A 27,995-nucleotide genomic window follows, 5' to 3' on the forward strand; every position below is an offset into this window, starting at 1 on the left:
TGAACTGATGCCTCTGCCTCTATCGTAGAATCCCAGACCTCTCTGAGAGTTTTGAGTGTGTGAGCAGCTGGGGTCATCTCTGAGGCTCTGCTGTGGGATAAGGATTTGAAACTGGCCACACAGCAGAGATGGAGACAGAATTTCTGTAATGACCTTGATCCCATGTCGTTAAAGCAAATGCATGTGTGGGAAGAGACCTGCAAGTAATAAACCCTGTGGCAATTAGCAAGAAAACAATGGAACTGGCTGGGAAAGGGAAATGTTGGAAGAATCTCGCCCTTTTCTGAGATCCCCTGGGCTCCTTGGTGAGGTACAAAGTGAGGACCTGGAGCTCACGGGGTGCAGGCATGTGGCAAAATACCCGTGGCAGTGCCACTAGGAAAGAGATGTCTTCCCACTGCCCTGCTGGAATGCTTATTTTTATTTCAAGTCCTGAAGTAGATGAGATTTGTTAGAACAGGGTTGCATCTTTCTCTTTGCTTTAGTACAAGTGGTTTTTAGCTCCAGATTTCTCAAGCTTGTGATGTTTGTGGTAGGTGGTTGCTTGAAGCAGCCGTTTGCAGTCTTAGGGGTTGGACAGAAAGGAAGTGCTTTCTGTTTTGCTGCTTAATAGATTATTTTTTTTTGTCTAGGTGTAGTAAAAACTTCTAGAAATGTCATGATGCTGCTTCTGAGACATGGTATGGTAGCCAGGATGCTGCCAGTGGGCAGCAAATGAAGGTTGAGGTGGCATAAAAAGTTGTATACAGCTCTGGAAAGGCTTACCCCCAAAATTACCCTGTTTTTTCCATACATTTATCTATCCTGCAGTAAGGGAACCTTGTGGCTGTTTCAAGAAGCCAAGCTGATGTTGCTGTCTTAATTTTCATTTGCAGCAACACTTTTTTTCCTGGAGCTAATGTCTTTATTCCCAAGAGCTGATGTGAGGCAGAGTTCTGTAGGTCAGAGACTTTACACTTAAAATCCACGTGTGTCGGGCTGCTCTTCCATGTCACTGAATTGCCCCTGTTTGCTGTGTCTCAGGTGAGCTGTGGTTAAGAAGGGGTGAGTGCTGGTCCTGTGATGGAGAAGACCCAACTGCTGATGTTAGACAGCAGGGGTGTGTTACCAGTCCCATGATACTGATATTTCTGTCATATCCCTGTGCTTCATAATCTCGTCTCCCTGCTTAAATCCAAGGGGATCCCATCAACAGCTTGAATAAAAAGAGCTTTGTGATCCCCCTCCTCTCCCACTATTCCCTTCTCTTTAGTTAACATGGGGTTTTTTTGAACCTGAACTGGGTTTTGCCTTTTTTTATTTAAAAGCTAGGCATGCTTGCTGAGAAGAGGGTTGGATGGCAATGCAGCAGGGTGCAGAGGAACTGAAGGCAGCCCCTCACTGCTTTGACTGTCGCTGCAGTGGCTGAGGTTTTTCTGTTCTGATAAACACAATCCGCTTCACCTTTGGCTTTGGAAGGAAGCACAGGCTCTACCTGTGGCACATCCAGAGGAAATATTTGCTGTATCTCCCTTCCTGTGAAAGAAACCAAAACTGCCTTGTGCAAGGGTGAGTACAGAGGGGAGGGCAGTTGCTTTTTGGCTGCAGCTGAGTGTGGTGGTGGTGGGCAGGAGCAGCCCTTCTCACAGGCATTGTCTATTTCTGGCAGTGGTTTTGCAGCGATTGGAGCCCCAAAAAGCCAACCTGTGGCTGGAGGGGTCTGTTGGAGGGGTGTTACTGGGGTCAGCACCTGATTGTTGGCTTCAAAATCCCCCTTGCTGTGACCTTCCAAGAGGGAGCCCTGCTGCAGTGAGAGCTGTGCGCGCTCCCCACACCTGCGGGGGTGTGCAGGGGTGTGCAACCGAGGGGGGAGGAAAGGGGGGGGCTCCAAAGCCCTTTGTGGGGGTAGAGCCCAGTGTGTGTGTTTGCAAGATACAGGGGTGCAAAGCCCTTTTTGGGGGTAGAGCCCGGTGTGTTTCCTTGCAAGATACAGGGGTGCAAAGCCCTTTTTGGGGGTAGAGCCCAGTGTGTTTCCTTGCAAGGTATAGGGTTGCAAAGCCCTTTTCGGGAGCAGAGCCTGGTGTGTTTCCTCACAAGATATGGGCATGCGAAGCCCTTTTTTGGGGGCAGAGCCCGGTGCGTTTCCTTGCAAGATACAGGGGTGCAAAGCCCGTTTTTGGGAGCAGAGCCTGGTGTGTTTCCTTGCAAGATACAGGGGTGCAAAGCCCTTTTTGGGAGCAGAGCCTGGTGTGTTTCCTTGCAAGATATGGGCATGTGAAGCCCTTTTTTGGGGCCAGAGCCCAGTGCGTTTCCTTGTGAGATATAGGGGTGCAAACCCTTTTTGGGGCCAGAGCCCAGTACGTTTCCTTGCAAGATACGGGGGTGCAAAGTCCTTTTTGGGGGTAGAGCCTGGTGCGTTTCCTTGCAAGATACAGGGGTGCAAAGCCCTTTTTGAGAACAGAGCCTGGTGCGTTTCCTTGCAAGATTTGGGGGTGCAAAGCCCTTTTTGGGAGCCGAGCCTGGTGCGTTCCCTTGCAAGATATAGGGGTGCAAAGCCCTTTTGGGGGGCGGACCCTGGGTATTTTGTTGGGGGGAGGCGCAGAGCCCCCCTCGAGGGGCAGAGCCGAGTGCATTGCCGTGCCACGGAGGGGTTGTAAAGCCCCGGGGGGGGGGGGGGAAACGGGACACCAGCACCCCAGGGTGTCTCCTGCCTTTTGGGGGGGGGGTAAAGGACTACAAGTCCCAGCAGCCCCCGCGCGCCGCCCTTCCGCCGCGCGCCGCCGAGCTGGGTGCGCGCGGGGCTCCGGCCCCGGGGGCGCCCGCACCCCGGCCCGCGCGTGGCCGCCCGCCATGAGCTCAGGTCAGGGGGCCCACGCGTGGGGGGGGGGGGGGGGGGGCGGAGGAGGAAAGGGAAGAAGGGCGGGGGGGATGCGCTGTGCATCGGGGAGCCCCGGGGTTTGCGCTGCGTGCGTGGCCCCCCCACGGGTGTTGCATCGTGCGTGGCCCCCCCACGGGTGTTGCATCGTGCGTGGCCCCCCCCGGCGGTTGCGCTCATTGCCCCCCCCCCCCCCGCAGCCGTGCCTGTGGGATGGGTTGTGCGGGAAGGGGGAGGCTGCGCGCAAGGTGCGGAGGGGAGGGCAGCTTCGCTTTATTTCGCTTTATTTCGCTTTATTTCGCTTTATTTCCTCCTCTCAGCGGCGTTTGCGAAAGGAGGAGCGGGGGATGGCGCAAAGCGGGGTGCTGCCCCCACCCCGGCATCGCAAATTTTGGGGGGGGGGGGTGGCAGAGCTGAGCGTGGAGCGCAGCAACGTCCCACGGGTGCCCCTGCCCACCCTAGGGTGCTGTGGGTCTGGAAAACGCTCTGCAAAGCCGCGGGTAACCGGGTTTGTGCTTTCGCTGTCACGGGGGGGTGTCGCAGCCTTCAGTCGGTGCTTCGTTGCTGCAGAACTGTTTGGCTTTGCATCCCGTCGGGACATGAGCTCCTGGCCCCGCTCCTGCCGACAACGATACGTGGAGCCTGTGCTAAGGCGTGCGCCGGCTGACCCACGCGAGACGTGAGGAAACGAAACCCAGGCGTCGCTTTGGGATGCTCTGAGCCCACCGAACCCCGTGGCTGAATCCCTGCAGCCTGCCGGGGGCTGCTTCCCTGCAAGCAGGTCGATCCGACTTGGTGTTCGGGGAGGCTCCGACCTTGTTGGGATCTGCAGCTGGAGCCAAGCATCCCTTTGCGGCGTCTTTAGTCGGCATCATGGAGAACGGGGTGGATTTTAAGGTTGTGAAGGACCGTGTTGCCTTTCTGACCCCACGAGCAGAGCAGTCCCGAGGTTTTCTTGTGCCGGTAAAGGTTGCGATGTGATGTCAGGTAAGCGAGCCCTGAATTGGCATCGCTGCTGACCACAGCTTGGCCTTTCAGCCAAAAGACCCTTTGCAGGGTCAAGGCTGGCGGGGGGGGAAAGGCATCAAGGCATTCAGAAGAGGCTGAAAAATACAGCTTTAGGTTCAGCCTAGTGTTGGGTGCGATATTGCGCTGGAGAAAGCATTGGAGGTGCCCTGCATCCCTCGTGCCAGCAGCGTTTCTCATTCCAGGGCATACAGAAGTAGTGCAGCCTGTGCAGCCTTTACCCATTTCCTTTTGAGTTTGCCCTGGTTGGCACAGAGGAGTTTCTCGAAGGCGGCGCAGGGGTGAGAGAGGAAGAGCTTTGTGGCAGGAAAGGGAGGAGTGTGACTGCGCCATGGCTGGCCACCCATCGGAGGGCTTTTTGGGTGCCTGGACTTGGCTCCGTGGGGCTTGCCCGGCTGTGGTCCCTGCCACCATGGTCCCTGCCACCGTGCTGATCCCCCTGACAGCCCCTTGGACCCCCTTCGCCCATCTTTTGCTCCAGATCTGCAGCATAGCAGCACTCTGGGGTTAAACCTCACCCCTTTTTTTCCCCCTGTGCTTCTTAAGGGTACTCAGGTTTAACACTGCCAGCCTGGGAGGCTAGCTCAAGAGACAGGAGATGCTCTAATCCTGGCTTAACACACCAAAATGGAGATGATGGGCTGCGAGGAACACAGCCTCTCTCTCCCTAAGGGAGGTAGGAGCACTTTATTTAACCAGCATCTGGGGAAAACGTGGGGTTTGGATATAAACAACCTTTTTTTGCCCCCCTCACTGGTGGCTGCCCGAGCGAGGATGCTCCCTGAAGCTGCCGAGCGCTTATCTCCAGCTTGGCAGGTGGTTTTGGCGTACAGCGAGGTCTTGCAAAACTGGGTGCAGGAGAGGTCAGGGCGATGCCTGTCCGGGGTGGGGGAGAAACCCGCCCTGCTGGAAAGGTTTGACTGCCGTTGCCTCAGCCACCAGTTTGAGGTGGACAGGGCTACTGGGAGGGCACCTTGCCTACAAGGACTTTGTTTTCTCTCCCATCTCAAAGGTTTGATGCACAAGAGCGATTCCCCTGGGGTTACTAGCAACAGCAGAGCCTGAACCCCCATCTTCCATCTCCCACCTTGTATTGAGCCTGCCTCATCCTTTTTCTTCCAGCCTTGGGGCGTTTTTCCAGTTGTGCTCCCCCAGTGGATGCTGCCATGTCTGGGTAGGACCAGACCGCCTGGTAAAACACGTTTGCTCCGGCTGCGTGGCGGGCAGAATGGCATGTTTCTCTCCGGTTGGCTTGCGCAGACAGGTTTATGTTGGCTTGGTAGAAATGGCAGGAGAATTGACGCCATCTCATCCCAACCCCTCACTGGGTCTGGGCTTGCAGCCGACCGTGACATCTCCCATCCCAAACTAGAGCCTGAAGGCTGCTCTGAAATATCCTCCTGAGTTAAATCTTGCCCTACGTGACCCAAACGCCATTTTCCTTTCCTCCTCCCTCCTTCCTTACTTTTGTCTCATCCCGATTTTCCATGTCCCCATCTCCAAGGGCCCAGATTGACCTTGTCAACACCATCCTGTCAACCAGACAGCATCAGACCTTGCTAGCTGGAGCCGTAACCTCCTTGGGTGGACCTTCCTCTTCTTGCATGCGATCTCTAGCCTGCACATGTGGGTGGATGGATAGATAGATGGGTGGAAGATGCTGCTCAGGAAGCCCTGAGCATCCAACGGGGACCATGAGCTTGGAGGGAGATCTCAAAGTCCCCTTGGGGTTTGTTTGCTTCAAGCAAGGTGCTTGTAAAAGGGCTGTGACTGCAAAGGGAGCTTGTGGAGAAGGTCTCTGGGACCAGCGTGCATCCGCTTTTGATGCGTGTGTGCTGCGGGGGAGAAAGGCTATGTTTTGGGATGAAGTCTCAGGGCAAGGACCGGCGCTGGCGTTCACAAACGGTGCCCAGCCAGGGCAGCTTTGCAGAGGGGTGTTCGGTGCCACGAGACACGTGGGCTCAAGGTTTCCAACTCTGCTTTCTGGCGTCAGAGGGTATGTCCTTCCCTGCTAGGACACGTGCTAGATGTCAGGGCATCCTCAGCATCTTTCTCCCCAGTTTTCCCCCCAACCTTGATAGCAGGGACGCGTGGTCATTCTCTGAAAGGTGCAAGACAGGGCACGAACTCTTCTCGGAGCCAGGCAGCTGGGACTTCAAGCAGCATTTCGGCCGTGCAAACCTGGCATCGGTGGGGAATTGTGGCCCCCCTCTTCCCTTTGCAAGCTGGGCTGGTGCATTGCTGACCCCTCCCTGAGTTTGCCACCGCTCCTGGGTGTTATCTCCCCCTTAAGCCCCCCTTTAGCAGCAGAAAGAGAAGCAAATCTCTTCCCCAGGGCTCTCCAGACAAGCTCAGGGGTAAAACCCTCCAGCTTTGGGAGCCAGAGGAGGGACAGCCAGGTGCCCCCGCGCTGTGTTTGCTGACGAGTTGTGGCCGCTGCGCCGCGATTCAAACTGGTAGCGCAGCTCCATGGCGTTCTGCCCTCCCTTCCGCCAGTGCCGGATTCTTCCCGGGCACGTTCGCCAGCGGGCAGGTGGTGACGGCTGTACCGATCCCATCCCAACGGGGAACGGCTCCGCTTGCGCAACCGGCGGGTTAAGGTGCGGTGAGTCAAGGCGAGAGCCCTTTCTCGCTCGCCGTGTTTTGGGGAGCAGCCGGGATGGGAGTGGGAGGTGAGAAAACCAACAGGGATGGGGATGGGGTTGTGCAAGAGCCGCAGCTCTGCAGGACAGAGCCGGTTGCAGCCATGCTCGTGCGCTCCTCCAAAAGATTTGCTGCTTATAGGATCAAGGAAGTCGTAATGATTTTATTGTTGCTAACAGCAGAGTTCAGGCGGAGAGGTGGGCTGCGCTTCTTGCTACGCAGCCTGGTTCGGGGAGGTACAGAAAGCGAACTGGGCTGGTTTCGGGTTGTTTCGATACTTTCCCCCTTCTGCAAACCCTGCAGACAGCGCTGGAGAAAAGCCTTTGTGCGAGGCAGCCCCTCGCCCTCTCCTTTGTTCTGCTCTTTTGAAGGGCGGCACACGCTCCTCCTCGCCCTCCCGCACCCGCTCCCGGCCTCGTTTAACCTGGAATTGACGCTTTTCGCAGAGTTTGACACTGGCAGCGGGGAAATCTGGCGTCTCCCCTCCTCGCGGGCCCTTGGCGAGCTTCACAGCCATTCCTTTTGGCTCCTGGGAGGGCTTTTGTTTTAATAAACCATCTGTTGCGCTCATCCCCCTCCTTCCTCAACCTGGAACTTATCCCTTGGAGCGGCACCGGCTGTGTTTTGGGAGCGGGCTACTGACTGGGTCGCTTGGTGAGATGGAGACCCCATCCCTGGTAGTCATCAAAACCAAGGGATGGTTTTAATTAATTGCTTTTGTCACCTGCAGATGAGCTCTAGGGTCGGACCAGGGAGCGGCAGGAATCCAGCCAGGGTGGCTTTTCCAGCAGAGGACGGGTGCATGGGCTCCCACCCGGCGTGTAAATCGTTAAGCCGGTCGGAGTGCCCTGGAAATCTGAACCCAGCCCAGCCAGGAAAATTATCTGCCAGCTCCAAGGGTGGGAACTAGCTCCTGGGTTTGTGTTTGTGCTACGTGTTATCTCCCCGCTGCTGCTTTAAGATCCCGGAGCTGGACGCCATGACTTGTAATCCGGAGTGGATTTAGGGCATAAGTGGTTGTGGCTTCATGGGACAGAGGGTGATGATTAAAATCCCACCTGAGATGATTACGGCGATGCCTCCAGCGATCCCTCTCTCCCAGGCTGGTCATCCTGGTGCAGTAGAGAGTGAACGTGAATCGGAGGTGCTGAGCCGCGCTGGGCATCGTTAAAACTAGAAAAAGCAAATTTTGTGGCCACGTCCTCCGTGCAGGGGGAAACACAAGGAACAAACAAGCATGAAAAGTGGCAGGGAGAGCTCTCCCTGTACTTGACCTGGCTCTGCACCAGCCCTGCTCCCTTCCCCCGGCTGCTAAGCCGCTGTTTTTGTGCCAGCTTTTCTCCTCGGGCTCTTTTGGCATTGTTCGTGTGACCGTCACGTGCCGTGGGAGGGTGACTGGGCAGCGCTGGGGTGCCCCATGCCCACAGCATCCCCTTGCGCGGCAGAGGTGGCCCTGAGCGGCTCTGCCGGGAGCCAGGGTGGTTGGCAGAGGGGACACCAAGTCCAGCCGCCTTCTGGGACTGATCCGGGGATGTCATCGCTGCAGCTGGGAGCCCATCACTGTGGCATCTCCTAAATAACCCCTCAGAGCGGCTCCCTTTATTTTTTGCCCTGTTCTTTGACTTTGCAGACAGCAGCAGGCTGCTGGGGAACCAGCGGCCGGGCTACGGGACGCTGCAGCGAGACGCCGATAAATCCCGCATGGTAGGTCTGAGGGTTCACCGCGGGGAGGAAGGCTTGCTAGGGTTGGGTTGGCACAAAAACCATGTGTTATCTGCAACACCAGCACAAGATGGTGGTTTTCCAGCCCCAAAGCTACTTGATTGTCACCTGCCTGGTGTTAAGCCACGCCAGGAGGCTTAGGGCTTTTATCAGTTTAGGATTTAGATGCTTGATAATCTTAATTTCAGTTTATTTTATGAATAAGCATCCCTGTAAAGGTGACCTCCTCTCTTCCAGGAGGTCACGGGCTACCAGACCAAGACGTGGCGGGTGGCCCTGTGCCACGCTTGCTCCGTGCTGACGGCAGGGCTGCTTCTTGTCCTTTTCCACTGGAAGCCAAGCCTGGAGGTGCAGGCAAAGTGCAAGCCCTGCGCCCTCGGCCAGGCTGACTGGGTAATCATCAGAGTAAGTCCCCAGAGGGGTCCAGGGGACACAGGGGTCTGGGGTTGGGCTCTGCCACTGGCTTCCCAGGATGGCCCTGGGCATGTTCCTTGCTACTTGTCACCCTCCCCTCCCTAATTGTGTTTGACATCTCTTTTCATCAAGCAATGCGCTACCTCAGAGCCAGATTATTTCAGGAATTATTATTATTCCTGGAATAATTTTGCACTTTCCCCATCTGTAGCAGCCAGCCTGGTTTCGCATTTCTCTTTATTTATCGTCCCTGAAACCCAGCTGTCATCTGGGACGGGTGGCAGGGGACTCCCTCCCTGCCTGCCTGCGACACTGTCCCTGTTTGAAGGAGCAGGGAGGACACACGGGGAGCTTCCCTTTTCCCTCTGCTCAGACCCATGCCTGTGTTGCAGGACCGATTTGGACAGTGCTTCACCACACGTGTGCACACGGAGGCGCTGGGCGAGGGCAGGTGAGCTGGGCTCTGGGCAGGGGCTTGCGTGTCCTTTTGGCTTCAAGGGAAGGGGGGATGTTTGCAGCAGCGCTGGTGGATGGGGAGGGACTGACCCTTGGATTTCCACCCCGAGCAGCCTGGAGCATCACCCTGGGGCCAAGCTGGAGGACCGAAGGAGCAGCATCGCCATTGGCGTGTCGGATGAGGAGGAGAGCCGGGACACCATCCGGCTGCATGAGAAGGAAGAGGTAATGCTAGCAACCCTTCCCACCCACCACCCTGTAAATCCTCTCCCTTGGTGTGGGCTGCCCTCATATCCTGCTAATACCTTATTTTTTCCGCCCTCCTCTGCTCAGAAGAACGTGTTGCGGTACTATCTCTTCGAGGGCATGCGCTACATCTGGATCGAACGGCGGCAGGCATACTGCAAAGTCAGGTATTTCTCCATCCCAACCTGCCACAGCAAACCTCTCTGCGTCTCTCGGCTGCTCTCCTTGGCCCCTCAGCTCCCCCAAAATGGTCCTGCCCGGCTGGAAGTCACATAACCGCGCTTGAGCTTTTCTCCGTGCTGCAAAGCCTTTGGAGACCATCCCTAGAGCGTTGGGCCAGGGAAGCTGTGCTGCCTCTCCCCCCAAGTTGTTGATGTTGCCTGTCTTTGTGGGCAGAGGAAACCGGGTGAAGTAGTTTGGCAGCTGCCCCGTGCTGGATGGTCCTCACTGCACTGTGCCGCTCGCAGCTCTCCGAACTGTGCCCCTTTTGTTCCCGCTCCTTGGTGCCCGCGAACTGTGTCAGAGGCTGAGGAACAAGATGCTCTCCCTTTCCTAAAGGGTGTTTTTTTTTCACCAAGAACTTGGACATGGTGTTTGTTCCGCAGGGCCAGGCTCCTGCTGATTTTTGACTCTGTTTCTCTGTTTTGCTTTCCCTTCACACTTGCCAGCGTCTTGGATGAAGGTTGGACCTGTGCAGATCTCCACCTCTCCCAGGCTGGGCTCGACCAGCAAGACCACAACACCAGGTAGGGATCTACCAGCTTCGTGGGACCTACCCGGGGAGCGCAGATGAGGCTTTTCCAGGAGCCAGCAAATCCTGGAGCCTGGGTTTTTCTTGCATTCAGACCTCAAAAGCAAGGACAGCTAGGTGGGCTGGATTGCCCTGGCTTGGCTTCTTCACATAATTGGACTCACATGGAGGTCTGGGCAGCATGAGGGTCCCTCGAGGTGGAAATGCAGCTTTTCCATAGCATGCATTTGCCTTCCCCCTTGCTTTTCTCTCCCCTTTGCAGAAGGAAGATCTATGGACCGAACCTCATCGAGGTGCCAGTCAAGTCCTACGCGAGGCTTTTGGTGGAGGAGGTGTGCATCTACGGGCTGTGCTTCGAAAGAGCAAGTTGTCCCAGGGCAGATCCTTCCCCTGCTCCGTGTCCCTTACTGCAAGTGCTTTATGGGCCCTTCCTCTCTGGTAGGGAGGAGAGGACTTTAGGAGAGGCAGCCTGGGCAGAGATCAGAGAAGGCAGAGCTGGTACAGCTGTGGACGGGACCCATCCTGCCTCTTAGCTCAGACAGGAGCATCCTCAGATAGTTGCAGAGGTGGCTGAGCATCCTCAGGAATACTGACCATAAGCAAAGCCGGGGAAGGATGAAGCGTTTGTAAGAAGTCAGCTAGTTCATCTCCAGCCCCAGGGAAGGGCCAGCTTCTCCTCTGCATAAGCAGTTTTTCCTCAAGGAGCCTGGAGGTCTCATGATGGGCTCAAGGAAGCTCTCCCCCCAAAAAAACTTCTCTCTCTGCTTGTTCCCTTCCAGGTGCTCAATCCCTTCTACATCTTCCAAGTCTTCAGCATTGTGCTGTGGGTCTGCGATGCCTATTACTACTACGCTGCCTGCATCTTCCTCATCTCTACCATCTCCTTAGGGCTGTCCCTCTATGAGACGAGGAAGGTTGGTGATGGGCTTATTTGGGACAAGCAGCTCTAGTGAAGTAGCCCATTTTCTGATGCTGTTTGACCTCTGTGCTGATGTTGAACTTCCTCTGAGCCCAGCTGGGTGAGGACAGCCCATACTCCCAATGGTGGGGCAGGTTTCCTTGTCCTTCATCCGTGGTCCCGAGCCTTCGAGACCTGCCTTATGGATGCTTTGCTGTGCTTTTTGAGCTGCCCTTGGGTGGCTGCTAACTGCTCCCTCCCTTGCAGCAAAGTGCCACACTGCAAAACATGGCCAAGATGTCGGTCGGTGTCCGAGTCCATCGCCCCAGCGGAGGTGAGTGTGATGCCCATGATGAGCGAGGGCTCCTGGCGTGAAGCTCCTGTCTGAGCACGGCCGCACTTTTTTCCAGAGGAGATGGTGGTGAGCTCCGCAGACTTGGTGCCAGGCGATTGCATCAGCCTCCCAACGGACGGGATGCTGGTCCCTTGCGATGCCGCGCTGCTGACGGGCGAGTGCATGGTCAACGAGAGCATGCTGACGGGTAAGAGCCACTGCACGCCTCTGCCACCCCAGCTTTTGGTTGGGATTTTGGGGGAGAGGATGAGCCTTGTATCTCGGTGGCCCTACGGCAGCCCATTCCCATCCAGGCTGGTTGGACCCTGACCCCCCAGGGTGATGAACCTCCCTCCATGGTGTTCCTTACCACAGGGGAGAGCGTGCCGGTGATGAAAACCCCTCTCCTGGCTGGCAGCCAGGCAGCCACCACCATCTATTCCCCCGAGGAGCACAGGCGGCACACCTTGTTCTGCGGGACGCAGGTCATCCAAGCCAAGTCCTACGTGGGCAGAGAAGTGCTGGCTGTGGTGACCCGCACAGGTAATGGATTGAGGGGAAAAACTGGGCTTAAGCCGCATCCTTCGGAGCGGTGACTTTGCACGTGCTTACCTTCTGCCCCTCTCCTGCAGGGTTTTGCACAGCCAAAGGGGATCTCATCAGCTCCATCCTCTACCCTAAACCCGTGAGCTTCAAGTTCTACAAGGATGCTGTGAAGTTCGTCCTGTTCCTCGCAATCCTGGGTACGTCTGAGTGTGGAGGCACAGCCAGGAGCAGCCAAGCTCCTCTTAAATGGTTGAACCCACCCTTCACCTGCTTTGCTTTGTAACCAAGCCCATTCTCTCTCCCGCACAGCTTTTATCGGCACGCTGTACAGCATCCTCATCTTGGTTAAAAACCAGGTAGGGTTGTTGGAGCTGGTGAATCCTTGAGTGCAGGCTGGCACTGGGACTGTCAGCCGATGCGAGTGGAGATGCGTGGGGGCTATCAGGATGCCCACTCCTCTTCCTCCTCACCTGCCAGGTCCCCATGGGGCAAATCATCATCCGTGCCCTCGATCTCGTCACTGTCATCGTGCCCCCAGCTCTCCCGGCTGCGATGACAGTGGGCACCATCTACGCCCAGAACAGGCTGAAGAAACAGGGCATCTTCTGCATCAGCCCTCCTCGTATCAACCTCTGCGGGAAGATCCGCCTGGTTTGCTTTGACAAGGTGAGTCTCGGGCAGTGCCGTGGGACCACAGTTTCCAGCTCAGGGGGCTGGCCTGAACCCACCGCGCTCTTCCCGCAGACAGGAACCCTGACGGAGGAAGGTCTGGATGTCTGGGGGGTGGTCCCGCTGGAGAACAACTACTTCATGCCCATCGTCCACGAGCCCCGCTGCCTGCCCGCCGGTCCCTTGCTCTACTCCCTGGCCACCTGCCACACCATCTCACTGCTGCGGACACAGCCCATCGGGGATCCTGTGGACCTCAAGATGGTGGAGTCCACCGGCTGGGTAAGACAAGCAGTGGGCAAAGTTGCTTATCTATGAAGAGTGAGGTGGCACACATTTTGCTCTGCCAGGAGCAGGGGTGTTTAAACCATCCATAGGCTGCTGTGGGGTAGGTGGGGCTTTGCCATCTCAGCATCTGCCTTGGTTTCAGCACCTGGAGATGATGGAGGAGGAGGAAGGTGAGCTGCCCGCCTTCCAGCAGTTTGGGACGAAGGTCTTGGCTGTGATGAAACCTCCGCCTGAGGAAGAACAGCCGCGAGACAGGGTAGGTCCTGTGGACCAGAGTGGCTCAGGTTCCCCCCGTCACTGGGTCTGCCCTCCCAAAGGTGCTTCACAGCCCCTGGAGAGGTTGTACCTCCCAGAGGAGTTCCTGCCTGGCCCTGACACCCGCACCCTCTCCTCCACAGAAGCACCAGTCACCCGTGGGGATCCTCCGGCGTTTCCCTTTCTCCTCCTCCTTGCAGAGGATGAGCGTCCTGGTGAAGCTGCCTGGCGAAGCCTCAGCCCATGTCTACATCAAGGGTGCACCAGAGATGGTGGCCAGCCTTTGCAGGAAGGAAACAGGTACGTGCTGGGCGACGGGGGTTCACTATCACTCCCCAGCTGAGAAGCAGCCAGTCCTGCTGCTCCATCATCCGTCTGCACCCCTGCAGCTCATCCCCACAGGGAATTATCCTCGGTCATGCCACGGGGCAGTTTGCAGAGTCACAGGGCTTTGGATTAGCTCCAGCCACGTCGGGGGAAGAAAATAGGAGCCAGAAGACAGGGAAGGGGGTTGGAGTCTGGATGAGCATCCAGAACTCTTCAGTCCTTTGGGAGCTCAAGCCCTGACTCCCCTTGCTAGGTCTGTGCAGCCACGGTTCATTCAGGAGCTATTTTGACCTTGCTTTTCCCCTCGTGGCTGGCAGTGCCCGTGGATTTCTCCCAGATGCTGCGACACTACACCACGGATGGTTTCCGGGTCTTGGGTCTGGCTTGCAAACCCCTGAGCACAGTGACCACCTTTGAGGAGGCCCTGCAGCTCCCGAGGTTAGTGCCAACAACTTTTTTCTCCCTTTACATCTAGTTTGCTCTGAGCATTTCAGGGGATGCTTTGCTGCCCTGCAGCCTGCCCCATCCTAGCAGCCTGCAAGGAATTAAACCCTAACACATACTAAAGCAATTGCAGGCTGCCTCCCAGATGGATTTTTAGCTGTTTATACCAATGGATCTGCTCTGCCTTGTGTTGAAGAGAGTGTTGAACGGCTCGTTGTATCCCACCAGGGACTCCGTGGAGAGCAGCCTGACCTTTCTGGGGTTCCTCGTTATGAAAAACGTCCTCAAGCCAGAGTCTGCACCCGTGATTCACCTCCTGAGGAACGCCAACATCCGCCCCGTCATGGTGACAGGTGACCCTGCAGAGGGAATGCTGGGCTCAGGGAAGAGATGGGACACGTTTGACCGTTGATGTGCCAAGGGGTGAAGGGTTTCTCCACCAGAAATCAGTGGCCTGAAGCAGCTGGGAGGCACAGCAAGGACTCCTGGACCCTGGTTTTGTGCATCCCTGCTGCTTGTTTGCATTGCTTTGCCAGTGGGCTCACGGCAGGCGGGGTGCGGAAGGGTGCAGGCTGCTTTTTCATGGATGCAGCATGAACCCACGGACACGGGGTGGGTGGCTTTAACAGCAAAGCTGCTCGTGGTTTCACTGCTGATCACATAAACGTTGATATCTCGTGAGCACCCCGAATTGCACAGCTAACTGCGGGGGACGTAGGAGTCACCTTTCGGGTGTTTTGCAGCAAGGCAAGCAGCGCTGCCAGGGTTTGAAGCTGCTGCCTTTTTTTGGGGGTAGGGCAGAAATGAGATTTTGGAGATTTCCCCCAAAACGCAGGGAAGCAAAGGGACCCACAACGTGCCTGTGGTGGCTGGAAGGGAGGATGCAGCAGGTCTGAACTGCTCTTCTTGGCTTGCAGCCATGCGAGACCCTGCCAGCACTGGCTAGCAAACACGGCTCGCTGTTACTCAGCCCCACCACCTCTTTCTGCTAGGAGACAACATGCTGACAGCCGTCAGCGTGGCCAAGAGCTGCCGCATGGTGGAGCCGAAAGAGCAGGTAATCTTCGTCAACGCCTCCCCGCCCAGCCACGACAAACCCGCTGCTCTGAAATTCATCCTCGCCGAGCACTCCCAGGGTGAAGAGCAGCCAGAGGTGAGTCCCGAGACAACGTTTCGGGGGGTTTTGTACAGCCCAAACTGCCTGTCACCTTGCAGGACTCTCTTTTCCCAGCATCGTTACCCTTAGAGGCAGTTAGGGATGTGATTCTGCCCCTTGTCAAATGCCTCCTTTAGGAGAAGATAACCTGCTCCTGTTTCTCCTTGGGAGCACATCAGGCTGGAGCTGATGCTCCCAACACCCTTGTTGGATGGAGCCAACACTGTGCTGCTCAGGTCCTGCTCCAGGCTTGGCATGAAGGGCTCGATCACACAAGCTTTTTATCCAAAATACCATCATTTGTATGCCTGGAATTGAGGTTTAAGGGAAGCTGCTTTCTCTCCTGCTCCATGCGTGTTGAGGATGCTGGTTCAGACCGTTGCCCAGGGGCTCAGCAGGGATTTGAGCACGAGTCAAAGCCCTGCTGCAGAAAAAGGAATTGTTTTCCTTGGCAGGGTCTGCACCGGCAAGACGGCTGCTTTCTCCAGCCACAGCCCTGCCACTTCGCACTGAATGGCAAATCCTTCGCCGTGGTTTGCGAGCACTTCGCCGACCTGCTGCCGAAGGTGAGTCCGACGGCAGGGAATCCTCCAGCAAGGTTGACCTCACCGGGGTTTCATGCTGCAGCCTCGCAGCTGCAAAACAAAATGCCCTGAGAGGTTTTTTTTTTTTTTTTTGCCAGTGCAAGATGCCCTCTGCCCTGCCGAGCTGGGAAAGCTCAAAGTAACCAAGCTCCTCCTGGGTGCTCAGGGATGCAAGGTGCTGTGATATGAACACGGAGCCTTTCTCTCTTTGCAGATCCTCATCCGAGCCACCGTGTTCGCCCGCATGTCGCCTGACCAGAAGACTCAGCTGGTGTGCAGCCTGCAAGAGCTCAAGTAAGCCCCGCCAGCCCCAAGGGATGGAAGACAGAGGAGGGCAAGGGGGTTAGTCCTCTGCCCAGAGACTTCTCTTGTGTGCCAGAGTGGTTGGCAGCTGCGAAATCGGATCCCGCCCTCTCCCAGATGTGGGGTGATCCTAAATACAGGGGTCTAACCTTGAGGACCCAGGGCTTTTTCCCCCACCCTGTCATGAAATATTGGATCTCTTCTCGCCGCAGCTACTGCGTGGGGATGTGCGGGGACGGTGCCAACGACTGCGGGGCTCTGAAGGCGGCCGACGTGGGCATCTCGCTGTCAGAGGCAGAGGCGTCAGTAGCCTCACCGTTTACCTCCCGCGTGGCCAACATCGAGTGCGTGCCCACCGTCATCCGGTGAGCTGCCGGGAGCCTTGTGGTGGGGGATAAAAACTAGGGTGGGTGTCTCCTGAGTGCGTCTGTCCCCTCTTTGGGACAACTCATGGAAAGCGTGTTGTGGCTGGTGGGTGAATCTCTCTCTCTCTCTGCAGGGAGGGCAGGTGCTCACTGGTCACCTCCTTTGGCGTCTTTAAGTACATGGCCCTGTACAGCCTGGTGCAGTTTGTGTCCGTCCTGCTGCTCTACACAGTGAGTCCCATGGTTGCCCGAATGCATGCAATGCTCTAGGATGCCTTTGGGTCACCTTGTCCTTGCTGGGTTTTAACCTGTCCCTTTCCTAGCCCCCCACTGAGAGCAGGTGATTTCTCCTTCCCAGATCAACACCAACCTGAGTGATTTCCAGTTTCTCTTCTTCGACCTGATCATCACCACCACCGTGGCGGTGCTGATGGGTCGGACCGGTCCTGCCCAGGAGCTGGGAGTGGAGCGTCCCCAAGGGGCGTTGATCAGCATCCTCGTGCTGGGCAGCCTGCTCCTCCAAACGGCTTTGCTGATCACCGTGCAAGTCCTCAGCTACTTCATCACCATCTCGCAGAGCTGGTAAGAGACCCAGCTTCATGTGGGTTTAGTGATGGGAACAGCGCAGAGGATTGCAGTGAAGCCTGGGTACTTGTCCTTGGTTTTGGCCAATGCTGGCTGCCATCAAGGATGTGTCCAGCCACCTTGCCGTGGACGGCTCCCGTGTGCTCACGGAGAACAAGGGCTTGGCGTTTAGACCCTCTCCTTGCCTCGCTTAATCTGACCCTCTGCCTTCTCCCCTGCCTGCCTCAGGTACGTGCCGCTGAACAGCACAGTGACGGCTCCCCAGAACTTGCCCAACTACGAGAACACAGTCCTCTTCTGTGTCACGGGCTTTCAGTACCTCATCCTGGCCGTCGCCATGTCCAAGGGGTACCCGTTTCGGGAGCCACTCTACACCAATGGTGAGGATGATGCTGGCCACATAGGCAAAGAGAGACATCAAACCATCCTCCTCCTCAACCCTCTTCCTTCTCGCCCTCAGTGCTATTCTTGGTAGTCCTCATCCTCCTTTTTGGCCTCATGATATGGTTGACCCTCTACCCACTGGGCTTCCCCAAAACCCTCCTGAAGCTGCAGGACATCGATGACTTGAATTTCAAGCTGCTGCTGCTGGGGATCGCTGCCCTCAACTTCTTCGCCGCCTTCGTGCTGGAGGTAGGTTGGCCCAGGGTGGGCATTGGGCACATGAGGGGCGCATGTCATCCTCTTGGGTCTGTCTGAGTAACCCCTTTTCCAGGAGCCGTGGGCACGAAGGGAGCAGGGCTTACCTTGGCATCAGCTCTGCCCCCTCCGTGGGGTCTACAGCCTCCCCAAAACCTGTTCTCCCCCCCTTATTTGCTGCAGACCGCCCTGGACCACGGCTTGCTCAGCTGCCTCCGCAAGCTGCGCCGAAAGAAAGTGTCCAAGAAGCTTTTCAAGAGGCTGGAAAAGGAGCTGAGCCAACAGCAGCCATCCTGGCCACCCCTTAACGAACCGCTCTTCGCTACACCCAAGATGTCCATCGCTGTGAGATAGCACGTGCCGGGCTTCCTTCCTGCCTGCTCTGCAGGCCAGCGCTGCCTGCCAGACCTTGGATGCTGTCGTTTATTTATTTATCCTGGTAAATCGAGGGATGCGGTAGGCAGCCCGGCTCATCCTCCCCATGGGGAGACCCCCCAGCATCACAGCTGTGAATCTGCGCGTGCCGGTCCCGCAGTCCTGGCCAAGAGGAGGAGATGCTAGAGAAGTAAACTGGAGGAGAGGGTCCAGAAGAAGAGGAGAAATGGTCCAGCTCAGCTCTTCTTCCAGGACCTCTCCACTCCCGTGCTGGCCTTGGACCCATCTCCCCGTGCTGAGCACCAGTACTGTTTCGTAGGGGTACACCGCTTCCCTTTTCCTTTCCTGGCTGGTCAAAACCACCAGGAAGAGGGTCCCTGATCTTCTCATGGCAAGGGCACCCACCCCAGCCCCGTGTCCCTGCTCACTGTGAAAAAAAAAAAAAAAACCAAACCCTCTACCTTCCCCTACGGCCACCCTAGATGTGTAGGAACTGTTTACAAACCACCCCGTCCCTGGCTTGCCAAGGATGCTGCTCAATCCCCAACGCCCAGGGACCAGCCACGGGCACCCTCTCCGCTTGCGATGCTCCTGCAGAGCACTTCTGCTTTCGGACGGGTCCTTTGTAGCATTAAAAAAAAACCCTGAATCTCTTTATTTTTTAACTCCACTCCAGTGCATCGAGGTGTAAGTGCAGTCGGGAGAATGACGTACGGCTTTCGGTTTCCATATGGTGCTGTCGTGAGCATTGTCTAATAAATTAACACTATTTTCTTGACTGCTTGCTTGTGCTGCCTGGCGTGGATGGAGTGCTTGGGGCAGGACGGCATTGACAGCGCGGGTGAGTATCGGATGGAGCAGGGGAGCAGGTGAAAGAGGTTTGAGGGTCACCTCATTCTCTATTTTGGCTGGAAGATGCTGTCCTCGATGCCCGAAAGCAGACAGTGAACTCGGGGACGGCACCGCTGGGATTTCAGCAGCCCAAACCAAGCATCAGCGAGTAAATAACCCCTGAGCCTGTTTCCAGCTGGAATTTCCTAGAAAATAATTGCTGGAAAAACCCAGGTGTCCTCGCCAAGACTGCAAAACCTCGCTTCTTCAACGGAGGAGAAGCCGGTAGATGGAGATGCCGCATCCCAAAAGGGGAAGAGCCGATCCCCGGGGAGGGGGGATGCACTGTCTGCATCGCTCTCCAAGGGTTTTTTGGCCACTTCCAAGCCCGGCTCTTGGATCGAAGGCTGGTTCTTGCGGGGACTCGCCTGCATGGAAAGTCTAAACCCCTCCGAGCGCCAGCGGCGCCTCTGCCCTCCGGGAGCTGGGGATTAGATCAGGAAATGAGGCACAAGCAGAGGTAAGAGGTTTCCTGAAATCCTAGCCAAGGCTTGAGTTATTAAACCAGGCTTCCTGAGTTTTAAAAAAAAAAAAAAAAAAAACCACCACAACCCTTGGAGATTTTTGTCTGTGCTTGGCAATTTTAAAAGCAAAAGGTACCCAGGTGTGAGGGACCCATTTGCACCTCGGTTCCCCCCTCTCACCAGGGTGTTTTGCTTGGCTGTTTTTTGCAGGGTGTTTCGGGCCTCAGGGGGTTTTGCAAAGTCCATTTAATTATTAACAGGCAGCTCCTGCCCTTAGCTAGAGGTTAACAGGACTGGAGACAAGGACGATGCTGGGGTTTGGGGCAGGGAGAAGCTTTACAGGAGCGGCTATTAGATGTGTTTGGAGTCCCTTGGATGGTTTTATCCATCCTTCAGGCTGGAAAACCAGACTTGATATGAGATGGGAGCACCTTAAAACCCCCTTTGCTTCTTCTCCTCATCTGAAACTGTGTTTTCTCCTTGTTTTTAGGGCAGTCAGACCCTCTCTTGGCTGCAGAAATGCTCATACCTCAGCACAACAGAGTGTGGGCTTGGGGCAGTGGGGGCAATCCTGCCCCATGGGTGAAAAAACTCTGCCGTCTCCTTTCCGTTGCTCATCCTCATCCCTCTGCACGCTGCTAGCCGTCCAGAGCTTCTCCCTCCATCCCAGCCCTAGAGCACCCTCCGTTTGCTCCGTTGCTCGTTTCGAACATGCCTAAAATTTGCAGGTTTTTATCCCGCAGCGCCAGGCTCGGTGTCACCGCCGGGCTTGGGGTTTTTAGGGGAGCATCCCCAGCCTCGCCGGGATGCAGCCAGCATCCCGCGTCCTCCGGAAAGCAGCCAGCAAGCCAGGGGAAAGAGGGCCCCACGGTCAGCAGTGCTGGCTCTGCCGCCACGCAGGGGCTGCAGATCTGCTCCAGCATCCTCAGCCTGGGTGGGAAAAAAGGGGATTTTTTTTTTTTTTTTTTTTTCTTTATCCTGGGGTAAAGCTTTAAATCTGCTGCAGGGTTACAGCATCCTTGCTGCTCAGGGGGCAGATTGAGCGCTAATGCCGAGCTTGGAGTTCGGAGGGGTGATTGGCATCCCAGGATCCCAAATTTGGGGGGTTTTATCTCAGTTTCCCCAAGAGCAGCCAAGATCATAGAGCAATGCCCTGGCATGATCTTTTCATCTCACCCTCCAGCAGCACAAAACCCAGCCTAAATTGTTCTGGCGTGCTCGGCGCTGCGCAAAATCCTCCTCTCTCCTTGTATTTACAATCAATTTAAAATTCATCCAGCTGGGAAAAAAAAAAAACCAAACAACCTAGCCCTGCCGACCATTGCATCGATATGCGCTTATTGATTTTTTTTTTTTTTAATTATTATTATTTTTTTCCCCCTAGCAGACAGCAATTTGGGAGGAGGAAGGGGCCGGCTCAGGTGTGGCATTAGGACCCAGCGGATCCCCCATGTTGGAGGTAGGAGGTTTTTTGGGCTTTTTTTTTTTTTTTTTTTTTTTTTTAAACTCTCATTTCAGAGTTTTTGAAAGCAGAGAGAAGAGAGCAAGGCGGTGGGCAAGGGCAGAACCAGCACTAACACCCAGAGCGGTAAGGACCAGGCGAGAGAGATTCCCCCCATCCCAGCCCCCTTGCATCAGGCAGGGATGCTGGGGACCCCCCCAGCAGCAAATGGGACTGAACCCCATCTTTGGGGCTTTGCAAAAGTCGCCTTAAAAACTCCCATCGGTCGGGGCAGGCGAGCTCACAAAAGCTGTTTTCAACCTTTTTAATCTCATAAAAAGAAAAGCCACCTTATTTGGGGGGGGGGCTGTAGAGCCAGCAGCCACGGGGGGGACCCAATCTTTGCAGCCTGACAGCTGTTGTAGTAGATTTTTAACCACTTCAAAAAGTCTAAAAATACCCTAACGTCTGAAGGAAGCTGCATTTTTTTTTTTTTCCATCCTGGAAAGAGACTGGAGAAAAGGGATATTTTAATGTTTATGTTTATTTTGCCCCCCCCGGGGGGATGGGACCCTAATGAAAATGCGATGTGTGAAAACGGGGATGGGGGAAAGGAGTTTTTTACCTTTGGTTGAGGGCCAAAAAAAATTTGAATCCTTTCATATTCCCTTTGTTCTCCCACTCTCTGGCAACTGGAGAGCTTAAAAAAAAAAAAAAAAAAAAAAAAAGAAAAGAAAGGAAAAAGAAAAAAAAAAGCTGGGGGAGGGGGGAAAGGCTGGGGGAAGGTGGGGTTTAGCAGAATGAAAGAGAGAGACTGTGGTGTTCTTTCTTCGGGGTTGATTGTTCCCAGATGTGCAGTTGCAAAAACATCTGGTGCGGTTGGAGTCGCCGGACCCCTGCACGGAGGGGAGAGGAGCTTGTTGGGGGGGGGGGGGGGCACCTTGGATCCCTCCTGGGGCATCTCACTGGGTTGCTTTAGTGGTAGGAAAAGCCAAAGGTGGGGAAGGAGGAGGAGGAGGGTGGAGGTGTCCCCATCCCCTCTTTGCAGACTTTGGGTTTAAGGAAGATGTCACGGCGACCCTCGGCATCGCTCCCAGCTGGGTTGGAGGTGGCGGCGGGCGCTTCGGTGTTCTCCCTCGGGTGGAGAAGACATTGGCATCACCATCGCGGGAAGACGTGACCCGTCTGTCCTCGTTCTCCGGCCAAACCGTGCAAGCTCCGTCCAAGATCTCCGTGTTTGGGGGAAATTCAAGGGGAATTAGACCTCAAGAGAAGCCTTGGGCATTTGCAGGCTGTTTGGGGGTAAAAAAGGGGCTGGCAGGGCATGTTAATCCGGAGCTATGTGGCCATGTCCTAGGGATCGCCGGAGAGATGGGAGGACGGCATGTGATGCCTCTGGAAGTGGGCATCCATCTGCCCCGCAGCCTTGCCCCAAGCTGTCTTGGGTGGGATACGTGTGCCAGGTCCAGGTGATTTGGGGCCGTGGGATGTTGGTGCCGGCATCCCATGGGATCCCAGCATCTGGAGAACTGGCAAAGGTCAGGATGGGCATCTACAGCCCCTTTCTGCCACCTCAAGGTAGCCCCAAACCCCCCCAGTCCCCTGTAGCAGCCCTGTCCTGGCCAGGACCCAGCTGCTTTCCCAAACCCAAGGTCTGCCAGCAGCCTCTAAGGCTCGATAAAACCTCCCGGACCCCTGCCAAGCACCCGCCAAGCCCAGAGCCGCGCATTGATCTCGCTCATCCCTGCGCAATCCCCTTTATCCCAGGACATGTTTAGCCTCGGTTAAACCCGGGTCTGGGGCTTCCTTTGCCATGGGAAGCAGATGGGGCTTGTAGGGACCAGGATCCCACCGCGGTGCGGCCGTGGGTTGGTGACGGAGCGCTGCTGGGCACTCCGTTTGGGACCACCAAACTCTGACTGTTGGCTGAGCTTGGTGGTCTGATCCCAGCTCAGGTAGGGACCAATTTTCTGGCTTTCCCAAAGCTGGGAGGGGTCTGGAAGTCCGATGTCAACATCCCCAGTAGCTGCGAGCCCAGGGATGGAGGAGGATGAGGTGCCTAGAAGATGCAACTATGGTGGTGGTGCAAGGGCATGATTGCTAGAAGATGCAACACTTTGGTGGTCCTGAGGACGTGGTGTCTAGAAGGTGCTACGCTTTGGTGATGGTGGGGACGTGGTGACTAGAAGGTGCCACGCTTTGGTGACGGTGCGGGATGCGGTCCCTAGAAAATGCAACACTATGGTGACGGTGAGGACATGGTGACTAGAAGGTGCTGTGCTTTGGTGATTTTGAGGCCATGGTGGCTAGAAGGTGCAGCACTATGGGGATGGTGCAGGACACGGTCCCTAGAAGGTGCTGTGCTTTGGTGATGGTGGGGACATGGTGGCTAGAAGGTGCTACGCTTTGGTGGTGGTGAGGACACGGTGGCTAGAAGGTGCTACGCTTTTGGTGGTGGTGAGGACATGGTCCCTAGAAAATGCAACACTATGGTGACGGTGAGGACATGGTGACTAGAAGGTGCTGTGCTTTGGTGATTTTGAGGCCATGGTGACTAGAAGGTGCAGGACTATGGGGATGGTGCAGGACACGGTCCCTAGAAGGTGCTGTGCTTTGGTGGTGGTGAGGCCATGGTCGCTAGAAGATGCCACGCTCTGGTGATGGTGCAGTTAGTCCCATTGGCCCCACCTTCCCCAGTGTGGTCTGAAACCCAGCAGGGACCATGCTGTGCTGGGGCTGGACCCGCGTTCCCATCCTGGGTGCTGCACACAGCCGTGGCTCAGCTGGGAGCCGGGGTGGGTGCCCCGGTGCCTCCTGGCATGGGCTGCTGATGTTCCCCCTCCACAAGGGCGAGATACCAATGGGTTCGGCTTATCTCCACCCATGCCTCAGTTTCCCTGCTTCGGCAGCAGAGCCAGGGATGCCAGGAGGGGTTTCCCATCCCTGCGGCATCTCGGTGTGCCGGGAACGCCGACGAGCTTTATCCCCAACAGCCAAACACCTTCAGTTGGATTTCGAAGGAGTTTTTTGGGAGAATTTATCTTTTTTTTTTTTTTTTTTTTCCCCCGATTTTCCCCCTGCAGCTGGCTCGGGACGAGGGGGAAGGGCAGCCGGCATCCCTGCCAGCCCGCGCCGGGGAAGGGGGCCCGTCTTACCGGCGGCACAGCCGGCCTTGGCCCGTCTCCCCGCCGGGAAAAGCAGACGCTCGACATGCAAATCGCCACTTGGAAAGCGCTGGGGAGCTGTGAGCGCCCAAGGCTGCCAAACCCCAGCACGGGATTTTTCCTGAAAGCCATTTTTCCCTTCCCAAATCTCCACATCCCCTTGGATTTAGGGGATGCCCGAGCAAACGCAGCATTCCCCGGTGGCAGGGACCCCCAAAATAAACCCTTTGCCAAGAAACGGGGCTGAAAACCCCAGGAAAGGAGCTTCCAGATCTCCAGCTCGTGAGTCTGTTATCACCAGGGGGGTGTCCAGATGTCTCCCCCATGGTGGTGATTCAGACATCCCAGAATTTCTCATCCCCCGTCCTGCCCGCAGGATATTTCAGGGCTTGGTCCTTGCAGTTCCCCTGGGAGCACGCGGTCAGGGCGGGAAGCCCAGCCTGCCTTTTTGGGGGGAAGTTTCTTCATTTTTTAGGGTTTGGGGTGGGGGTTGAGCCAGCCCCTGGGAGTGTCTCAGGCAGAGATGTGGGGGGGTGTCATGTAGAAGATGGGGAATGGAGGGGTCTGGGGGTCTGTGTGTCCACCCCCCCCACACACTCCGCTAACCCCTCTGTGTTTCCCTCTGCCCCATCCAGACTCCTCCGGCTGCATCCCGGCCCACACTGCTCCTCCATCGCTGCTGTCAGGATGAGAGCGGTGGGGCTCTTCTTGCTGTGTCTGCCAGGTGAGTGCCCCCTCCCTGGGGGTCCCCAAGGCAAGGTGACACCCCGTTAAAGCCCAGGAGCCAGCTACCACCCACAATGATGCTCGGGTGCCTGCAGCCATCTGGGACAAGCATCACCTCGTCACCTGTTATACCCCAAAATTAACCCAAAACCCCAGCGTAGTGTCGTATTTAGGCTGGGACTGGCTCTAGGTTGGGGGGGGCACAGAGGGTGTGAGGGGTCTGGCACCAAGCGAGTCCCTCCTGCTCTGGGGACATTGAGGTGGCACCATGGGGTGGCTCAAAATTGGCACCTCAGGGCCGGGACGACATCCAAAAAGATTATATTTGTAACCCCCCGGGGGTCTGGCAAAGGCGGGATGGAAACGAGGAGGGAGGTGACGGACCCAAGAGCCTGGAGCCAGGAAAACTTTGGGCGAAACCAGCTCGGCACAAAGGCTAGCGAACAGATGGAAAACATTAAGCAAGCGAGGCCAAGGGAGCCTGGGGAGGGGGTGGGGGGGCAGCATGGGGGGTAGTGGGCAGAAAAGATAAGTCCCATCCCGGCACAGTTCCCGGTGATGCTTTGCTCACGGATGCTGCCTGTTGCGAGGATGCGGAAGGATGCGGCAGCTGGATGGACCACGGGGCATCACAGCGTGTCCCGGGGATGGGTCCCTGCTGTGCTTCGGGGATGGGGTTGACCTGATTCACCCCCCCCCCGAAACACTCTGCCTGCGTGATCGCATCAACTCACGCATTGAACCCCGCATTTGAACCCCGTTTGGCCCCCTGGATCCGTGGCAGGATTAGTTCCCAGGGTGTCTGCAAGGGGGATGCCCTGGTCCCCTGGGGTGTCGGGAGCATCACTGGAGTCAGCTGGATGCTGGCCCTTTCCCCGGGGAGGGTCGTGGTACCCGGATGCTGCAAGACATTGGGATCACCCGGGTTCATCCCCGGCTGCGACGGGATAATGGAGGAATCCTGGTGGTGCTCGTCCCCCGACGGTGACCATCCCACTTTCCTCTCCCTCCTCTTCTCCGGGCAACATGCCCCTGAGGACAACTATGGGATGATATTTTGGGGGACGATGTGAAGCTGGAGAGGCGGAGGCAGAGCAGGGAACCCCGAATTCCTGGGCTGGGAGTGGCTGTCCCCCTTCTGGTGATGCTTCTCCCCCCAACTCTGTCTCCCCAGCAGTGCTCCTGGTCCAGGGACAGTACAGCAGGTTTGAAGGCATCACCTACCCCGAGCCGGTACAATATTCCCAGTACGACCAGCAATCAGGTTAGAGCACCCTGAACTGGGAGAGGCTTCACCCGCCTCTCTCTCCCCTCTTTTTCCTTTCTTTTTTGCTTTCTCTGGCCAAATAACACCAGTCTGATGCCTCTTTCTGCTTCAGTACTCTTTGCTCCATCCTTTTTCGCCTGCCCCTTAATTTCCAACCTCCTCCTAACACCTTGCCACCTCCCCCTTGTACACAAGCCTCTCCTTTCCCCTTCCTCGCACTGCCAATTATTTATTAAGCCTTAATTAAGCTTTAAAAAACCCTGGTGGGATGTTGCCCAAGTTCATTCCTGGGGTGGCTGGGGCATGTTTTCCCATCACTAAAACTGGCTGCAAAATTTTGGGGAGCTCATTGCTAAGTCCTGGCCCCGATAGGGTGTGTTTTCTCCCTAAAACCCATCCTCAGCCTCTGCTCCGTTTCCTGTTTTATTTCCCCAGAAATTCAGGATTACTACGACTATCACGGTAAGTGATTCCCCTGCGGGATGCCGGGGTGGGGAGGGGGTAGGTTTTTGGGGTGTGCCCGCACTGTCCCTCTCCTTGCAGATGTCACCCCCCGTGCCCCCGAGGAGCAGTTTCGGTACCAGTCCCAGCAGCAATCCCAGCAGGAAATCGTGCCGGCCCCGACCCCAGGTGGGTGGCAGCCACCAGCCCCCTCCCCACCCCAGGACTTGGGGTCTCCATCCCTCCCCTGCACCCTTAGCCTGGTTGTGCTCCCCGCTCCGGAGCAGCTTCACGGGTGCCAGCGTCAGGATGCTCCAGCCCTAAAACCCAGGGAAAGGGCAACGAGATGCTTTTGCTCCAGCCCTAAATTTCCTCTTCCCCCCCTGCAGCTGCTGCCCCTGAGACTGAGCCCACGGAGCCAGGACCCCTCGGTGAGTGCTTATCCCCCCTTCCTCAGTCCCCGGAGGGGGTTTCATCCTTCCTTTTAGCCCAGCTAGGGTGAGGACGTGCTGCCACACTCATACCCGGGGCAAAAATTGGGGGGCGGGGGGGGGGAAGGTGTCAAGTGGATGCTAAGTCCATCCCCGGGGCGTCAGGCCTTCCGCCATGGATTTCCCAGACCCCCATCAGAAACCAGCTGCCTTTTCTCCTTGCAGACTGCCGGGAGGAGCAGTACCCCTGCACCAGGCTCTACTCTGTGCACAAGCCCTGCAAGCAGTGCCTGAACGAGATCTGCTTTTACAGGCGAGCCGGGGGGGGGGGGAGCTTCCCTGACATCCCCCCCCCCCCTATTTTGGGGACCCCCCTCTGCTTTTGCACTAAACCCCCACCCCCATCTTTTTTTATCTCCCTCCACACACATCCAGCCTCCGACGCGTTTACGTGATCAACAAGGAGATCTGCGTCCGCACCGTGTGTGCCCACGAAGAGCTGCTGCGAGGTAAGGGGGGGGGGGGGGGGGAGATGCACCCCAAATTGGGGTCATCCCCATCTGGGTCACCCCCTTTTCCCAGGGAGGGGGAGGGGGGAAATCCCAACAACCAAAGTTGCTCCAGGAATCGCTCCGCAACCAGTGGACCAAACTGGGGCTGAGCCACCCCCTTGCAGCATCATGATGTCCCCATCCCAATTGGGGGGGGGGGGGTCCCTCGCTGCTTTTCTGCCCCGTCATTTTTCCTCCATCCACGGATTATTTCTTTCCCGCTATCCCCGCAGCCGATCTCTGCCGCGACAAGTTTTCCAAGTGCGGGGTGATGGCCAACAGCGGGCTCTGCCAAACCGTCGTTGCATCCTGCGCCCGCAGCTGCGGCGGATGCTGAGCTCGAGGGGACCCCCCTTCGCCGGCCGCATCCTGGGATCCCAACCCCTTCCCATCTTCCTCTCCCGGGTACCCATCCCACTCTGGATCTTCACCGTGGTGCTAAAGAAACAGTGCATGAAAGAGCATAAAAAAAAAAAAAGTCCATTTTTTGTGCACATAATAATTAAAAAAAAAAAAGGGGGGGGTATTATTTTTATTACTTTCCTTATTATATTGTAAAGGGGGGGCAGTGCGAGCCCCTGCCCCCCCTGTTTTCTACGTAGAGTATCCAAGAGATAAAGCGTAAGGGTCGCTGCGGCTCCCGACTCGTTTTTTGGGGGGGATTTTCTGATTTTTGGCGGGGGGGGGGGGGGTGTGTTCTGATGATCAATTCCTGGCCATCCAGCCCTGGGCAGAGGAG

The 27,995-nt window shown here is 56.4% G+C and overlaps 2 protein-coding genes across 9 annotated transcripts; both read left to right on the forward strand.

Annotated features, from left to right (window-relative positions):
* Nucleotides 1-109: 109 nt before the first annotated feature.
* Nucleotides 110-19,809, forward strand: ATP13A2 (ATPase cation transporting 13A2). Of its 5 annotated transcripts, XM_075027556.1 has the most exons (31): nucleotides 2,750-2,839; nucleotides 8,154-8,227; nucleotides 8,483-8,650; nucleotides 9,052-9,110; nucleotides 9,229-9,340; nucleotides 9,449-9,528; nucleotides 10,030-10,107; nucleotides 10,375-10,444; nucleotides 10,892-11,026; nucleotides 11,278-11,344; nucleotides 11,421-11,552; nucleotides 11,720-11,887; nucleotides 11,977-12,087; nucleotides 12,200-12,246; nucleotides 12,368-12,556; nucleotides 12,635-12,841; nucleotides 12,990-13,103; nucleotides 13,246-13,402; nucleotides 13,747-13,867; nucleotides 14,102-14,226; nucleotides 14,866-15,026; nucleotides 15,485-15,595; nucleotides 15,828-15,907; nucleotides 16,129-16,281; nucleotides 16,416-16,512; nucleotides 16,640-16,863; nucleotides 17,095-17,246; nucleotides 17,327-17,499; nucleotides 17,689-18,721; nucleotides 18,796-19,231; nucleotides 19,726-19,809. In XM_075027556.1, exons 1-29 carry the CDS (start codon nucleotides 2,830-2,832, stop codon nucleotides 17,857-17,859), a joined length of 3,546 nt encoding a protein of 1,181 aa, XP_074883657.1. In that variant the 5' UTR covers nucleotides 2,750-2,829; the 3' UTR covers nucleotides 17,860-18,721; nucleotides 18,796-19,231; nucleotides 19,726-19,809. The 5 variants fall into 5 exon arrangements, with proteins under 5 accessions (XP_074883661.1, XP_074883657.1, XP_074883656.1 ...); XM_075027560.1 differs by lacking the exon at nucleotides 2,750-2,839 and adding an exon at nucleotides 110-1,548 and having other exon boundaries at nucleotides 17,689-19,231; XM_075027555.1 differs by having other exon boundaries at nucleotides 17,689-19,231.
* Nucleotides 19,810-20,629: 820 nt separating this feature from the next.
* On the forward strand, nucleotides 20,630-27,886 carry MFAP2 (microfibril associated protein 2). Of its 4 annotated transcripts, none has more exons than XM_075027565.1 (9): nucleotides 20,630-20,694; nucleotides 24,476-24,564; nucleotides 25,744-25,830; nucleotides 26,269-26,295; nucleotides 26,377-26,463; nucleotides 26,664-26,705; nucleotides 26,931-27,018; nucleotides 27,141-27,214; nucleotides 27,490-27,886. In XM_075027565.1, exons 2-9 carry the CDS (start codon nucleotides 24,528-24,530, stop codon nucleotides 27,591-27,593), a joined length of 546 nt encoding a protein of 181 aa, XP_074883666.1. In that variant the 5' UTR covers nucleotides 20,630-20,694; nucleotides 24,476-24,527; the 3' UTR covers nucleotides 27,594-27,886. The 4 variants fall into 4 exon arrangements, with proteins under 4 accessions (XP_074883666.1, XP_074883664.1, XP_074883663.1 ...); XM_075027563.1 differs by having other exon boundaries at nucleotides 20,651-20,694; nucleotides 25,741-25,830; XM_075027562.1 differs by lacking the exon at nucleotides 20,630-20,694 and adding an exon at nucleotides 20,713-20,823 and having other exon boundaries at nucleotides 25,741-25,830.
* Nucleotides 27,887-27,995: the final 109 nt, after the last annotated feature.

Source organism: Buteo buteo, chromosome 5, assembly GCF_964188355.1.
Source record: "Buteo buteo chromosome 5, bButBut1.hap1.1, whole genome shotgun sequence".
NCBI lineage: Eukaryota > Metazoa > Chordata > Aves > Accipitriformes > Accipitridae > Buteo > Buteo buteo.